This window comes from Pseudorca crassidens, chromosome 11, assembly GCF_039906515.1.
Source record: "Pseudorca crassidens isolate mPseCra1 chromosome 11, mPseCra1.hap1, whole genome shotgun sequence".
Taxonomy (NCBI): Eukaryota; Metazoa; Chordata; class Mammalia; order Artiodactyla; family Delphinidae; genus Pseudorca; species Pseudorca crassidens.
The window spans coordinates 68,563,562-68,580,639 of record NC_090306.1 but is presented as its reverse complement, the minus strand read 5'-3'; the positions used below and the strand labels follow the sequence as shown (position 1 = coordinate 68,580,639).

At 38.4% G+C, this 17,078-nt stretch overlaps 1 protein-coding gene across 5 annotated transcripts in view; it reads left to right on the top strand.

The window, feature by feature from the left end:
* The window catches only part of LIN7A (lin-7 homolog A, crumbs cell polarity complex component), a 365,099-nt gene that overhangs the window by 174,616 nt on the left and 173,405 nt on the right, over positions 1 to 17,078 (top strand). For 4 of the 5 annotated variants that reach the window (XR_010932507.1, XR_010932509.1, XM_067697467.1 and 1 more), the window contains one exon: positions 1,240 to 1,449. Coding sequence is in view for 3 of the 5 variants with exons in the window: in XM_067697467.1 (XP_067553568.1) it covers positions 1,240 to 1,449 (210 nt within the window). In the remaining 2 variants the exon portion in view is untranslated. Of the gene's footprint in view, positions 1 to 1,239; positions 1,450 to 14,258; positions 14,440 to 17,078 lie in introns of all 5 variants that reach the window. The other variant, XM_067697468.1, reaches the window with a different exon arrangement.

Here is a 17,078-nt window from a genome sequence, read left to right as displayed (position 1 = left end):
TTCTGGTTGTTTCTGGGCTGTCTGCATTGCATCCATGTCAGCCATTAAAATCTATGCATGACAGCAAGGTTTGCATGAGCAAATGCATGTAGCTAAAAGCAAGCCATTATTTCCATATCATTCACTATCTTTCACTAAATGCAGACAGTAGCATAATGCTAAATTGATGTGATAATGCTGTGTGTGGAAAAGAATGTACAGTCGTTGGGAATCAATATTTTCACAGTGTTGAGTAAATCACTTTATAGTAGGTATCTAACCAACTGTGGTTAAGGCAGTTTACCAGAGGTGGAAAATAAGAAGCAGGCAGAAGAATCTTTTCTTGATAGAAACTATTTAAATCTTCTCTATGGAGGGGAGGGGGGTGAAAACTAATGGTAAGTTGTTTCCTTCAACTTATTTTTTAAATTAACATATATGAATTTTAAAATAAAGTTATATCCATATTAAATGATATTTTGTACATCTAGGTATAAAACCATGGAGTGCTCATTTTGCCTACGTTACTGCAGTAGTTGAAATATTAATGTAAAATATAGGGGAAAAAAACCTGTGCCAGATAAGAGGACCTCTCATAATAATATGGAATATTGATATGAAATAATTATAACCTGTTTGAATCTATTATTTTCTTTTAGCTTTTTTTTCTTTTAGGCATTTTCAATTAAAAAAGAAAAAGAAACTAAATTTTCTAAGCCAGTGGTTTGGCAATAGCAAAATTCTAGATGTATTCACCAGTATATATACATATAAGTGCTCATCAGCGTATTGAATACATTTATGTGCAAACACCAAGTTAGACCGTGTGTCATACAAAGAAGTGGAAGCCACGATCTCGGCCCTTCGGGTGCCCATGGTCAACATATATACAATATATACAGTAATTATAGTTTATGTACCATATGTAGGTATTATATGTACCAAAGCTATTTGGAGTCCAAGAATAGGAAGATTTGCATCTAACCAAGGTTAGTGGGAAAGATGTTTATGAGGAAGGGAAATTTTTATCATAATGGGTAAGGTCTAGAAAGGTGGAAATATCAATAGTTGGGCTGAGCTTTACCAAAGAAAGGAATTATAAAGGACATCTAAATGAAGAAAGCCTCCTCCCTTTCGTGTTCTTTCTTTCACAGGAGAATGCTGTAAAATAGGAGGAGTTGCCAGATCTACACACTGCAAGTCATGTGATGAGCCTTATTTCCCTCGTTTTTATCACCAAATGACCATCTTTTCTTTCAGGCAACAGTTGCAGCTTTTGCAGCTAGTGAAGGCCATTCCCACCCTCGGGTAGTCGAGCTGCCAAAAACGGATGAAGGCCTTGGTTTTAATGTGATGGGAGGAAAGGAGCAAAATTCCCCCATTTATATCTCTCGCATCATTCCTGGAGGGGTGGCCGAAAGACACGGAGGCCTCAAGCGAGGAGACCAGCTACTATCAGTGAATGGAGTGGTACGTTCATAACATAATCAGAGGTTTTTCTCTCTAAGCACATTCTTGTTTTTCCCCTGCTGTTACTAAAGTCAATGTTGAAATCCTAGAACAAATCTTAATTTTGTGTCCAAACAGCTTCCTCAGCATTGATGGATATTAAGCCTACAAAAGCAGCAATTTTATAGTTTTGATGTCTCATTTTGTCTTATTCAGGGATGATAAGTAGGACCTAGTGGGAAAATCATCCCAAGATATTATCCCAACTAGTAGAATTTCCCCCATATAATACTATAATTGAATTAATATTTAAAAGAACATAATTTCAAGTCACTTTTATTCAGTTATTATGAGCAAATATACACATTTAAAAAATAAAGCTAAAACTTCTCACTCTATATATTTTTCATTTTCATTAAAGAGGAAGAATAATTTTAATATGTGTAATAATAACACACATGGGAAAGGCTAAAGCACAGATAATTCTGTAAGCCGGGTATACAGCTAGAGTATAACAAAAATAGATCAGCCTCTTTCCTGGAAAAGTTTGATTATATTATCTATTCATCATATTTATTTTAGTTTTCACATGAAGTTAAAACTAAGAACATACATTTTTTTCATAACCTCATATTCTTTGGATGCCATTACCTCCACATGTAATAACGAGTTGTTAATGAAATGGCTTCATGTGAAATGAATAATTTTTCCCCATAACTTCTACTTAAATAAAAAAATTAACCTTAAAGCATAAATTTCAGAAGTATAGATAGGAACATATCAAAGCTTACTTTTCTGTTCACCTAGGATCTGTCTTCTAAGAACTTAAGATTTTAAAAAATAAATTAGATTTGGGTTATTTGTGGCCATACTGATTTCTGCTAAGGACATAATATCCAAAATAAATGAATTTGGAATGTGATATTTTGTTGGTAACTATGGAGTAAATTCTTCTATTTATATCTTGCATTTTTTTTTAGCCTGATTAGTAGCTTTATAGGACCCCAAATCATTCATTCAACTCCACTGATCCCTGCTGTACATCAGAATCATCAGTCCATGAATATTTTATTTCCCTTAAGCATTCCAATTCTAAAATTACCATTTCATTTACTTTTTTCTATGCAACAATGCTTTGAGATGAGCTTTTTATTGACTTTTAGATAACTATGACTTTTCAAAGCATGTTTCAACTGATAATTTTATAGTCAAGCTTTCTAGGAGAGGGCTCTAGAGCTAGGTCATGCAATTATGTCACAGAGTAATCTGTGCCTCAGTGTATGAAATTACAATTTCTCTGAATATATTGGGTAGATCAAAAGAGAGTATAGATTTTAAAACATGAGAAGTACAAAAAAAGAACCAAAACTGTATTAATAGTAAGTGTATATATATATAAAGGAACAGTAAATATATATCAAATCAATTTAATATGAGTTGACTTTAAGCTATCTGTCAAAAGGGCTAAAGAGCCTTTGTTTAACCCATACATTTGCAGAGAACCCAGCTGCTGCCATTTCATAACCACTCATCCATTCCTTGCAATGACCATGTGACTTTATCTGGGAGTCTGCGGGAGCAGTTGGAGCAATGAAATCAGACACATCAGGCTCTACCACTCAATATCCATATTTTTATGGATTAATATCCCCTAAACCTGAATTTTCTAATCTGAGTAAGGGGAGTAGTGACTAATTTGAAGGGCTCTGGTGAAAATTAAAATGAGGCAAAATGTCAGTTGAGAGCTATCCTGTGATAATTTGGTTATACACACCTTTGATAGGTAAGTGTGGTTACTGCAGAATGTTGAAAAGGGTTAGCAGTCCCCCTATGATATTGCTATTGCCAGCTATAAGTTTTAAAGCAAATTCTGCTACACATATAGTCATATTTTAGCAAACATTTACTAGCAAATAGGCATTAATAGACTCATACAACCTCTTCCGTAAGTTTGATGATATCCTAGTTCTCTGCCTATTCAGATATTCCAGTCATTACCTTGAAAAAAAGGTTTACTTGAGGCAGATGAAACAACGTTCCAGAGCCAGGATTTTGTTATCTTTATATTCAGCATCAAACAACCAGAAATTCTACTAGAGTGACAGTTGGAAATAAGAAGCTTTAGTGTTCAACTTAGGCCACTGATCCTTCGGTACAGGCTGTGGGCCTCCTTAAGAGTTTTGTAACCTGGTCATGCAAAGGTGGGGGACATCTCCAAAATCTCTAGTATTCCACTTATATTTAAAACCTTTAATTTTGTCGATTAAGTTCTATTTATAATGCTAGTTAATAAGTCACTAATTGTGCCAGTGGGAGTCCATTTCTGACATATGTTGCTAATAAAACAAAGCATCAAGATGGGTATAACAAATGCTTTTGTAGTGACCAACCTCTAGAATGTTGCCTTGGTAACACTCTATAATGTTTGCTGACCACCTAGACTGCTTTAAGCTTCTAAGTTTGGAGTTTAAAACATGGTACATCTATATAATCAAACTATACATTATAAACTACCTATTTTAAAGTACTTAAAAGTAAGTTATATACATTTTAACAGTACTAATATTTATCAGATATTCATCAAAACGTAGTTTTCCTTCTGTAAATGAGAAATTTCATGACCCAGTGGGTTTCCAATAGTCACACAAAGTAGTTAATCCAAGGCAACAACCCTGGGCTCCTAACATTGAATCCACAAGTCTTTTCAGGATAAATAATTCCAGGCAGATAGCAGTATTTAATGAAAAAAAAAAATTCTGTAATGGAAGGGCCAAAAAGAGAAAATGTTAGCAAATGATCAAATTTACACTTTAAAATAAAGTACCATTTGGGGAAATAAATATGGAAGATTTTCAGAACATGCCATTCTAAACTGAGAACAAATTTTGGAAGGAAGTGATTTGAAGGGCTGAAGCAAACCTTACTACTTCAGTACAAGTACTCTGGGGAAAATTTCCTAGTGTCCTACTTGAAAAGTAAAGAAATTGTTGCATGGACCTTTAAACGTCTGAAAAGACACATGAAAAGATGTCTTAATTATGCATGTTCGTTTTTATGCCCTACCTGCTTTTAGAAAGGATATATCATGATATCTGATAAAAAGTAAAATATGTTAATACGGATTTATTAACATGGCATGTTAGGTAATGAAGTGGGATAGAAGGGAAGAAAATCAATAAATAGAAATAAAGAAAAGATACAGCAGTAGAGCAAGTACTTTTTTTTTCTCTTAGCCTCTTAGAAATCAAAGCAGAAGGAAACTTATACCAGCTCAGCTAGCATTGGTAGGGATTTTTTTCTATCCTTGAGTTCCAGGAGAAATTTCCCATGGGATTTTTACAAATGAGATATTGAATCGCCTAATAAAATTTTATAGAATTTTACACAGAGGCTTTTTGCGCATGGCTACTTCTTAGGTCAATCCTCAGTAAAAACTTAGAGCTGAATGCTCAATTAAAATTTAACGGTAACAGGAGGTCACAGTGTTATAGTTAGAATTTATAGCTTTCTAATGATCTCCTTTTTGCCCTTTTATACCAAAGTGTTTCATCAGCAATTTTGAGAAGGACCTAAAGGGCTGTATATAAAGGTTACAGCCAACATGCAGCCAGAAGGGTCAGTAAATACATTTAGTGATTGAGTCTGGATACAAAAAATATCAATAGAATGGTACAACAGGCCTAATTTAATAAGAATCTACATGAAGTCCTGCTCATTTGCCCAGAAAACTAGCTACCTATGTGCAGAATCAGGAAGGAATGGCTAAATAACAAGGCAAATTTACACTTTAAAAAAAAAAAAAAGCCCAGGGGATTTCAATTGATTTCAAGAGAAAAATGAAGCAAGTTGAGGGGGAAAAAAAAAAAAAAGCCCAGGGGATTTCAATTGATTTCAAGAGAAAAATGAAGCAAGTTGAGGGGAAAAATGAAAAACACAAAAAGATGTTAATGTAATCATAGGGGCCATTAATACAAGTATCATGTACAGACAGAGGAGGAGACTGGTCCAGCTCTGAATATGCTGTTCAGCTCACACCCCACTGTACTTTGATCGTGGTTGCATCCTTGGAGAGAACAAGAAGCTCATCCAGAGTCAAGCAGTCTTGTACAGAAAGAAGGACTTGCCTTGTTCAGGGTAGAGAAGAGACTCAGGGGAACGATGGCTGCCTTCACTTGTCCTCCATTGTGTGTGGCAGCAGATGGCAGAACCAAGACCAGTGGATAAAAGCCACAGGGAAGGCAGATTACAGCTTATTATAAGGAAGGACCTTTAAACACATAGGGAAAGACTGAATCATTAGGCAGTATGTGCCCATCATTTGAAGTTTTAATCAGAGATTAGAAGACTAACCAGCAAGAGTATTTCAAAATATGTGTACAATGTAGAGGACTGGAACAGTTGGTCCCAAGGTCCCTTCTAACTGTGTACTGTGTTTTCAGATGGGATTTTGCTGAGACTCCTAAATACCCCTACACACACACACACACACACACACACACACACACACACACACACACACTCCTTATACAGGTAAGTAGGCTCTACCTACTCTCTGTGTACCCTACTAATGAGACATTTTTTCTTGAACAGAGCATTAGACATATACTACAATATAATGCTTTTTATTTATCTAGCATTTTACAGTTTATGAACAGTATTTACCTAAAATTCTCCCATTTGTTCCTCAAAAGTCTCATGAAAAGGGTAGGGTCAGAGTTTGTTCTCTCTCTCTCTCTCTCACACACACACACACACACACAAATGGATACACACACATGTGCACACACAGGCCCACACCAAATACACACACAAGAAGTGAATTTCAGCCTTTATTGTGATCATAACCGATGCTTACCAAATGTAATAACTGGTTACTTAAAAAGTAAATCCCAATGAAATCTGAATAAGCTCCGTGGACTGAGCCTATGTCAATGCCCTGGTTTTAATATTATACAGTTGTTTTAAAAGATGTTAATATTTAGGGAACCTGGGTAAAGGGTGCATAGGACCTCCCTGTACATTTCTTTTTAACTTCCTGTGACTCAATAATTATTTCCTAATAATTTTTTAAAAGTGAGAGAGTCCACAAGAATCAACCTGAAATGTGATATCCTCCTGGTGCTGATGGGAGAGAGGACAGGTGGAGACAGGAAGGCACAGGGCAGAAAGATAAAATAAAAGCATAAGAACTTTAAAAATATGTCATAGTCAAAAGAGACCTTCATTAGCTCCTGAAATCCAGGCATTGTTTTAGAGCATCATTGGTAGGGAAATTGCAGTTAAATTTGCCCAGTAGTTAATCCTAAATAAAGCTGTTGATACAGTGTATGAACAGCGCTAATTGATTTTTAAGCATAACAGATGAATGAGTAAAACTTGAGGGATGGGACAGCATAAATTGTTTTCCTGGAATGTGGCTTTTCTTCCATTTTATAAATACCTATGCCAAGTTAAGGGTGAGTCCTCACAGCCCAAATTATTTATACAGAAAGGCTATCAGGTGTGGAATGAGGATGAAACACAAATTAGAACTGTCTAGATCTGAGCTCTGTGAACCTACAGCATCCCAGATGGGAAATCTGTATTAAATCTTACTTATCTATTATCTGAACAAAGAGAAAATATACATAAGAAGATACTTTTAATTACTATGAAATACACTATAAGATTTCTATGGAAATTTAAGCTCTACATTAAAAACACATGCCCCATTGACAGCAGTAATTTTTGTTCATTGCCTTCAGTCTTAGAACAGCACCTATCTAGTCAAAGCTCCATATATATTTGTTTAACTCCAGGCACCATTGTAAGCACTTTACATATTGAATTTATTATTTCCTCATAATGATCTTTTGTGGTAGGTGCTCTTTTTGTCACTCTTATTTTACAAATGAGGAAACTGAGGAAGAGCGAGATCAAATGACTTGCCCAAGTTTGTACAGCTACTGAATGACAGAAGTGGAGAGTCTAACCTGGGCAGTCTGGCCTTATTCATCCTAATTTAAGGGTAAATAAATATCTTAGCCCTTAAAAGATGAGTATTTTCCTGTATGGTATAGAAATGATCAAGTGGTTTTTTTTATTTTTTTTAACTTTTATAGGTTTGCATAAGCATTTTTTGTTGGGAGAGGGTCTGTTGTTTTTCTGTTTCTCATAAAGGGCTTTGACCTTTAAAAAGTTAAGAACCATTCCTAAAAAACAGTAGCATTTTGGAAAAGGAGGCATTTACTTGAATTCAAACGGCTCAGAATCCTGAGGGGGTGCAGAGAGTTTGGTATGAATGTGTTTGATGGTCCCATCCCTGCCTAACCCATCACTCCACCTTGTGTCAGGCACAGAAAGCACAGGGCCAGAGTGTGGCCTGAACACCCAGTGACAGCCCTGATCCACACTCACTCTTGGGGGTCCACGCGGCTGTTAGAGGGAAGCCATACAGGCATAAAGAGGGGGAAGGCAAAGCAGAGCCTCAGCTTTTGGGTCCCTGTAGAGGCCTGGCATGAGCATCCCTGAGTTCTAGGCTAGGAGGCCTCAAGTAAAGCTATTCTCAGATTCTCTTTGCCAAGGAATTGTTACCAGATTCTTTACCTTGCTGGGCAGCTGAGTGCGAGATTGTTTGGGTTATAATTAAATAGGAGTGCAAGCTGGAATTTCAGTTAAGTGCTGAAAATTCTTGTTCTCTGAATAATTTCATGTGGCACTCCACTCACAACTGTGAAGCCTCCAAGACAAGTACGATTATGTTGCCTTAACCCAGTCACTTTAGGAATGGCACAAACAAGGCAACATAATCCGGTATATTTTGCAACATCGAACAGGTAGTGTTCTAGTCCCCTTCATTCTGAATTGGCTCATGATAGATCTTCTCACTTAAAAAGCAGAATAGAAGAATATTGTACTATCCCAACCGAGCAGGTAACCATAGCTCACAGGCCAGAACTGCTACATTCCCGCCCTGCGATTTCAGCCTACAGGGACGGGCACCAGGTACATTAGCTCTCAGACGTTAATAGACCAACTTGAGCTTTGAGCATACCCTGAGGTTGTGCTGATGAAACTGACCGAAAATGTATCAATGCCAGAATACACTCACATTTAGCAAGTATTAAAGTACAGGTCTCTATATGCTGGAAAGCATTCTCACCCATGGGGTCAGACTGGCCGAAATCTCTATTTAGATTGCTAGTAATGGGTATTTGACTATTCAGTTTTCTTCTGGTACAGTCTTTTTCGTAGTTATTTTTACCATTTGTTGTTTGTGTTTTTCTCATTTTGTGCTATTTTAGCAATACTTTTCATTCATTCAACAATTATTTGTAGGGGCTTCCCTGGTGGCGCAGTGGTTGGGGGTCCGCCTGCCGATGCAGGGGACATGGGTTCGTGCCCCGGTCCGGGAAGATCCCACATGCCGTGAAGTGGCTGGGCCCGTGAGCCATGGCCGCTGAGCCTGCGCGTCCGACGGGAGAAGCCACAACAGTGAGAGGCCCGCGTACCGCAAAAAAAAAAAACAACAAAAAAACCCCCCAATTATTTGTAAAGCACTTATTATGTGACAGCTGCTAAACAGAGACCTGGGTATAAATGTGAACAAAAGAGAAAGGGTTATAACCTTCGTGGAACTTTCTGTCCGGTAAAGAGTAGAAAAATAGTGATGATGATAATAATAAACATACAGGCATACCTTGTTCATTGTGCTTTGCAGATAATTGAGTTTTTTACAAATTGAAGGTTTGTGGCAACCTTGCATTGTAAGATGATGGTTAGCATTTTTTAGCAATATTTTAAAATTTAGGTATACATATTGTTTTTTTTAGACATAATTCTATTGTACACTTCATAGATTACAGAGTAGTGTAAACATAATTTTATATACACTAAGAAACCAAAAAGTACGTGTGACTCACTTTATTGTGATATCTGCTTCATTGTGGTGGTCTGGAACCAAACCCTCAGTATCTCCAAGGTATGCCTGTATACATATCCATGTATATGTAACTGGTGGTATAGCCATCACTTATCCCAGCATAAAGGAAATTCCCCCAGAGATTCAGTTCAGTTCCACACTGGTCAGAGTAATGAGATTTTTACTCCATGTGTGTATTAGTTTCCGTGGCTGCTGTAACAAATTACCGTGAACCTGACGCCTTAAACAATAGAAGTTTATCCTCCCACATTTCTGGAGGTCAGAACTCAGAAATCAGTTTGAATGACCCCAAACCAGGGTGTTAGCAGGGCTGGACTTCCTCCAGAGGCTCTAGGGGAGAATTTGCTTCTTGCTCCTTGCAGCTTCTGTGTTGAATCTCCCTCTACTTCTTTCTTACAAGGACACTTCTGATTGCATTTAGGGCATAAGTCTAGGTAATCTCATCTCAAAATTCTTAAGTTGATCATATCAGCAAGGACCCTTTTTCCATACAAGGCAACATTTACAGGTTCCAGTGAATAAGACCTGATGTCTTTGAAAACCATTATTCTAAATTCAGAGGGCTTACAAGTTTCCAGGACTATGGAAAGGGATCACTTGTCCACAGACCATGAGCACACTGGTTTCCCACTCTCAGGACAGTATGTGCTGAGTATTTTCCACCTACTCCTGGTTCTGACAATGCAACTTTCTTTTTCCCCTCCCACTTTGAATACTTTTCTCCTTTTACTTCTGCCTGTATAATCAGTGAAGCTTTTCATCCTTCTCTTCCTCCTGCCCCCGCCCCCTGGCCCCAATCTCTATCTAGTCTTTGGATAACGGGGGGGGGGGGGGGGGGGAATGCATTTCTGCCTTACTGTCAAAGTCAAAGTCTTTCAGCTGTTTCTGAGTTCTTTGTTTGCTCTGTAGATGTAAGCTGAAGGAAGCAAAGGGGGAGGGGAAGTACAGAAAAAACACAAATTTATATCAGTACTTCAGAATATAACACTGCCTCATAATGAAGTGCTATAACAAGTGTTAAAGGGGGAAAAGGGGAAGAAAACAAGGTGCCATATAAAAGAATAAGAGGAGCTCCTTTTAATAGTGTTAGGGATAGCCTCTTTGAGGGGTGACATTTAAGCTGAGACTAAGGGCAAGGACGAGTCAGTCATCATCAGAAGAAAGCTTGTGTGAAGGTATCCAGGCAAGAAAGTCCATGACTTGCAGTGTAGGATTGTTACCTACCAGGGTTCTTGGCCTTCCTTAGTCAATAGAAATTGATAAGAAACCAGACAAGAAATTCAGGCAAGGCTTTACTGGGGCCCCTGCTACAGCACGGGGGAGCGAAAATAAGTAACAGGTTCCCTTGCTCGCTCCCCAAGGAGGGGCGAGCTCATTCCTCTATGGGGTGAGGGTAGGGGTGTGTCCAGGGTCTGGCCGGAGGGATGGCTTAGGTGCTTTGCCCACCCCTTTGGTGGTGTTGAGTGCAGGGGGCATGCGCAATACCCTGCTTTTGCTCCCAACATCTTGTTTTTGCTCCTGGCTCTTCAGAAGTAGCAATAGGATTTGGTCCTTTTGTTATCTTGTTGTCCGTAATTTGCCCCAACTGTGCATGCATGCAGTTATTTTTGGTCCCTTATAGTTTCTTTGTATTTTGTTGCTGGAGGAGACGTTTGTCCAGGTGCAAGCCCTGCAGCATAGGGTCCCAGTCTCAGGTCCCAGCCTGTCTCAGGATTGGCTGAAAAAAGAGCAGAGAGACTGGGTCATGGAGAGTCGGATAAGATGAGCTGAAGAGTGGTGGGAGCCAGATAGGGCAGATTCCTATAGGTGCTACCAAAAAGATTATATTTTATTCTAAGTGCAATGGGAATCTCGATGTTGTCCGTCAATTCTGAAATCTGGTATTATGCTAAGAATTTCTGATACCTACTATGGCTAGTCACTAAAAACTGAAGTGTCTTATACGTTTTCTGTTTTAGTGTAGTATTATTATTTTTTCTATATTGAAATTTTCTTACTAAACCCTTAAACCACTTAAATAAGATCTGGCATCTGATCGCTTTAGAAGTAGTTTTCTGTCTTTTTATCACTACTTTTAATGGAAATTAGAAACCTTTTACTTTATTGTTAATTGATATTTTCAACATTTCAAATAAGTCATCACATTTCAAGTTCTTATAGTTTCTGAGGAGTTTAAGGATAGTCTAACCATAATATGACCATTTACAATTTGGGGACTCTATTTCATCATCTGTAAAACAGAGATAATACTATCTTTCTCACATGGCTGATCTGAAGATTAAAATAAGAGAAAGTGTGTGAAAGTATCTGCCACTATGGCAGATATCTTTTAAAAGCCCAATAGCTGGGACTTCCCATGTGTTGCAGTAGTTAAGAATCCGCCTGCCAGTGCAGGGAACACGGGTTCAAGCCTTGCTCCGGGAAGATCCCACATGCCGCGAAGCAACTAAGCCCGTGTGCCACAACTATTGAGCCTGTGCTCTAGAGCCCACAGGCCACAACTACTGAGCCCATGTGCCACAACTACTGAAGCCCACGTGCCTAGAGCCTGTGCTCCACAGCAAGAGAAGCCACTGCAATGAGAAGCCCGTGCACAGCAACAAGGAGTAGCCCCCACTCGCCACAATTAGAGACAGCCCATGCACAGGAACGAAAACCCAAGACAGCCAAAAATTATAAATAAAATAATTTTAAAAACCCCAATAGCTGCTAACTATTAATTATTATTAACTGTTAATATAAATTTCTTTAAGGCAGGTAATAGTCTCCTTCCTGTCTTACAATTTTCTTGCATGTAGATATAAACTTTCAGCTCAGACTAAGTCATTTCCTCTGCTCTGTTTATTTTCAAGGGACAATAAAAGTCTCTCATTAAATATGCTAATTTCAAAGGCAGTTAGCTCCCACTCATGTGCTGTTGATTATTGGCAAGTCATTGGATTTTTGGGTGTCCTTACATCTGTAAAACTGATGTAATGACAGCATCCTATCTACCTTTCCTAATGAAGGTAAAAGAGAGAATTGATAAATATAGGACTGGCAAAAATATGACTTTATCTTTCCACAAAAATATAGCATTATTGCTGTATATTATTAGTAAACAGCCTTTTCATCAAACCCCCAGATGGATGTCTTCATAGTTCTTGTGGCAGCAAAGTCTTAATTTACAAAAGCAGAAAATGTAAACAGAGTAAGGATCCTTCTATTGGCTGAGAAATAAGCAGTTCACCTTGAAGGAATACAGTGCTTGCCTTCAAGTTCTGTGCTAGGTCACGTTCTGGCATCATTTATGCTTTATGAAACTCATCAAACCCAATTACCAGTTATTGTTTTAACCATTACTGGAGAAACCAATTTCTGTTACCTAAAAGCTATGCTTTATGATTCGATTTAAGCCCAACTAGCTTGAGAAGGACCATTCTTCTAACTTACTAAATGTTGGCCTTGAGACTACTGGTACCAGCCTAAAGCAAAGTCGGAATGTTGTTAATATAACCACAGCTCCATAGGTGTACCCAATGAAATGCAAACCGAGTTAAGTCTCAGAGTTTGTACAGTTTTATAGAATGGATTATGATCTTGTTCCTGATTATACACTCAAAGAAAGAAGACACTGATACAGATGGGAATCAAATAACACTTCATGAGCTGCCTGTGATTACTGGGGGGTTCATGTAACATGCCCAAACTTTAACTCAAATGTTAGTTGCTGAGCCTCAGCTATGGGAAATTCAGTGAGAGAGTCTTAGATGTTGTGGTGCCAGAACCACAGTTTCTAAGTTCAGCCATGGGGTGTGGACAGTTTTAATGCAGTTGCAAAGTGTCTCATATTGAACCATAAGCCTTCCCTCCTTGGTTTGCTCTGTCTTCTCATAGATACAGAATCATTTGTTGGTAACTTTTTTACTGCTGACTTTACTCTGAAATGTAAATTACATTGTAGCCCTTCAGTGGCACCTAAACACTTCTCAGAAGTCGTGTTTTTATTCATAGGTGTGCCTGTTATCACCAACAACTATGCAAATATGGCGTAGCTTAAGACTTAGGAAGGTAACTTTGAATATGAAGCAAGGCACTGAGACTTTACATCCTGGAGTTAAAGTCTGAATATGTTGCAGTTATGTTTTTGACTGAGCATGAATTTAAATCTCTGCAAGGCTGGTATGCACACGATTTGATCTCCTAAAATCAGCCTGAGCCTAGCTTATCACCCAGCACCTGCATCTCAACTCAGCTTTTTAGTTCTGAACTCATCACCACATATGCAGTAGTCAGTACATATTCAGAAATATAGTAAAATGTGACATTAGAAAACTTGAGGATTCTAGACAGTCACTGAGCTTCTACTTCTGAAAGCCAAGGGAGCATGAAGCTGTAATAGATTTGGTTTTGTAAAAGTAGATTTGGCTCCCCTTAGAGTAGGAGAGATAAATTTGACTACAGTGGGGACCAAGAGGAGATTATATAAATGAATGGAGATGACCAAGTGGGAACTGTGGCAATCTAGAGAGGAAATGTCCCAACACAGTTCCAGCCAGTTATTGCCATTGGATAATGTAGACAGTGTTGGCGGACAGTTCAGAATTTTTAAAAACGAGAAACACCTTCTGGCTTTGTAGAGGAGATGATATATAAGTAGAATTTTTAAAGGATAAATAGTAGTTATCTATAGAAATGTCGGTTGATGGAGGGTTACTCTAGGCAGAGGAGACAACATAATGCACAAACGTAAGAAACAGCATGATGTCTGTAGTGAAAGAGTAAGGCAAAGTGTGGTGGGATTGGGTTTGGAGGGGTGGGCAGGGGCCATGTCGTAGTGTGCCCCATAAACCATGATAAGTAGTCTGGACTTACCATTTGAAGGTGGTAGGAAATGGCCAACATAACATGTTTTTTTTTTTGCATTTAGATAAGTTGGTCTGGCAACTGCCAGCATGTGGGAGTGGGAGTATGTGAAGGAGTGGAGAAAAAACTGGACGTGGGGAGATCAACTAGGAAACTCCTAGGAGTTTTGGAGAGACATGATGAACGTCTTGCAAGAAAAGAATTAGGATGGAGAGAAAGGAAGAGATTTCAAAACTATTTTGGAGGTAATGGTACTATAAGCAAGACCTGGCGGTTGACTAGATGTGAGAGGTAAAGGAGAGGGAATTACCAAGGAAGTCCTAAGTTTCTGGCATGGTTCCTGCCTCTTGTGGATGCAGGAGAAAAGATGTTTCAGGCTGAGCTCTCAGGAGGACTCGGTGATGTCAGATCAGAGACGGGAGCCCACAGGCATCATGGACAAATGTAGAGAAAACTGCATTTCGGGGCCTAAGAGTGCAGTTCCACTTGGTGATGGTCCAAAACGTGTTCCAGTGACTTGGCAATTAAAAAAAAAAAAAAAAGTGTTTCAGGCAAGAAAGTGAGGTGCCCATTACTTAGCAAATTGTGGTGTCTGCAGGTCATCCATGTGAAAGTATACAAAATAGAATGATTTCATCTGGTTTTGGAGAGGGCATAGGTTTTAGGCTGCGGGTAATTTTAAATGAATTAACTGAGTTCTAGCAAACTGGCAGCATTTTAAAGTAGAAAACTTTATTTTTTAAAAAAATTCTGCTTCGTAAACTTTTCACTGAATTAATTTGTCTTAATCAGAGTTTCTCAACCTTAGAACAGTTGATATTGTAAACTGGATAAGTCTTTGTTGGAGAGGCTGTTCTGTCTATTGTAGGATGTTTGGCCGGCATTCCTGGCCAGTCACACTCCCCGCCTCCAGCGGTGACCAACAAAAGTGTCTCCAGACATCGCCAGCTCTCCCCTGAGGGGTGAAATCATGCCTGGTTGAGAACCATTTTCTTAAACTAAACTGGTCTAATTTCAAGGAGACTGATACAAACCAAATATTAGGTGCACCATTAAAATCTAAATTGCATACATTATACACTGTATGGTGCATATGAATAGAATGGACTTCTACCAAATCATAGCATGCGCGGAATTTCACAAATGAGGCCAATTCTTGGAAAGAGACTTTATCTAAGGCTTGTCTCTGAATTGAGGATCTGTGAGGAGGAGCCCTGCAGTTGACCCTAATTACCTTCTATAACAAAGGCAAGGAGATAGACCGCTCACCATTATTGAACCTGTCTCTACAGGCAAACAGTATTTTAAGAATACCACTTTAAAGGCTTCAATCAGACTGCCAAAAAAGAATTATTAACCACGTGCCATGTGCTTGGCACTGGGAAAGGGAAAGTTTAAACAAATCATAGCTCATACCCTAAAGGAGCTCATTTCTACCTAATTCTCCTAGAAACATCAAGTTAAGTTTTTCATAAATAGACAGGACCACATTACTTATAATTGGCCTGAGCTATAGGTTTGGGTGATTTGGAGAAATTGTGTGTCAATATGTCATAAACAGAAATATGCTAAGGCCTTGCCACTTTTCTCTTCTGCCTAAGTCTAGAAGGCACAGTATCTATTTGACTACTCAATAGAGTCTAAAAGTGAAGGCTTCAGGGTACCAGAGCCCTCTGAGTTTTACAACAGATCTGAAATAAGGCTGGCCACAAGGCTAGGAGTGGGACAGCTGCTAATCCTGAAATTCTCTTTATTTTTGTGCCCATGATCTGTTTAAATTTTTTTAAAGTTTATATTAAATGATCATTATTATGTTGCTCTTCACTCTTACACAATGTTAGAAGCAATTTTAAATATTACTGACCAGGATGTAGTAATTTCTAGCTAATTACCACAGGGACCCATTGCACACATCATTTCACATGGGTCCTGTTTTTTTGGATGCAGTTGGCAGGAGGGATAATGCAAAGCTGTCTGATGCTAGTTATCAGATCACACATCATTTTATGGTGTCAACATCTGTAGGTATTAAGATATGTTTTCCTTCAGTTGCATTGAATATAATTTTGCACATATTTTGAGTGTTCCACAAAGTACCCCAATCACTTAAACCTGCTTGGCCTCTAATAAATTTATTTAATTTTTAAGGAAATCATCGAGAGTTTAATTATGTGGAATTTTTTAGTAAGCATGTTTGATTATTCTGTGAAGGAAACAAGTCAAATATAGTCATTAAAATTCCCTCTGACGCACTTTCAATTATTTATAGGAACGTGGGTAACCTAAGCTGAACTTTTAGCTTTACCTCTCTTCGTTGTGTTACTCTTCCTAGATCAAACCATGATCACCTGCTCAGCTACTCCACCAAACCCTAAGTTTGAGAGCTACTAAATAGGGCAGTATATTGACAAAATATACATAAATGCCCTATATCTGGAGCACATATGTGGCCAAACGAGGTTGTAGAACATTACCTGGACATAGTTTTAACATGCATTCATTCATTCAAAAAGTATTTATTATTAACCATAATAAAGATTAAGGAGGATAGGGGGTGTCAGGGTAGAGAGAGGAGTGTGCGCTGTTGGGCAGAGTAACCTCCGTGAGAAGGTGGTATTTGAGAAGAGGAATCAAGGAGATGAGGCGGGGGGAGCCGCATGAGTATCTAGGGAGGAACATTCCAGGCAGAGGAAAGAATCAATGCAAAGTCCCTAAGATGGAAGAGTACTGGCATGTTGGAGAAGAAACAAAGAAGGTAGAGGTGAATTTGGCAGTAGCAGCTCACAGTTTTAATTTTTAAAGTTTTTGCTAATTAAAAATATGCAACTTTTCAAAAATGTATCTTCTATTCAATGTATATGCCACTATATTAATGGTAGTTTGA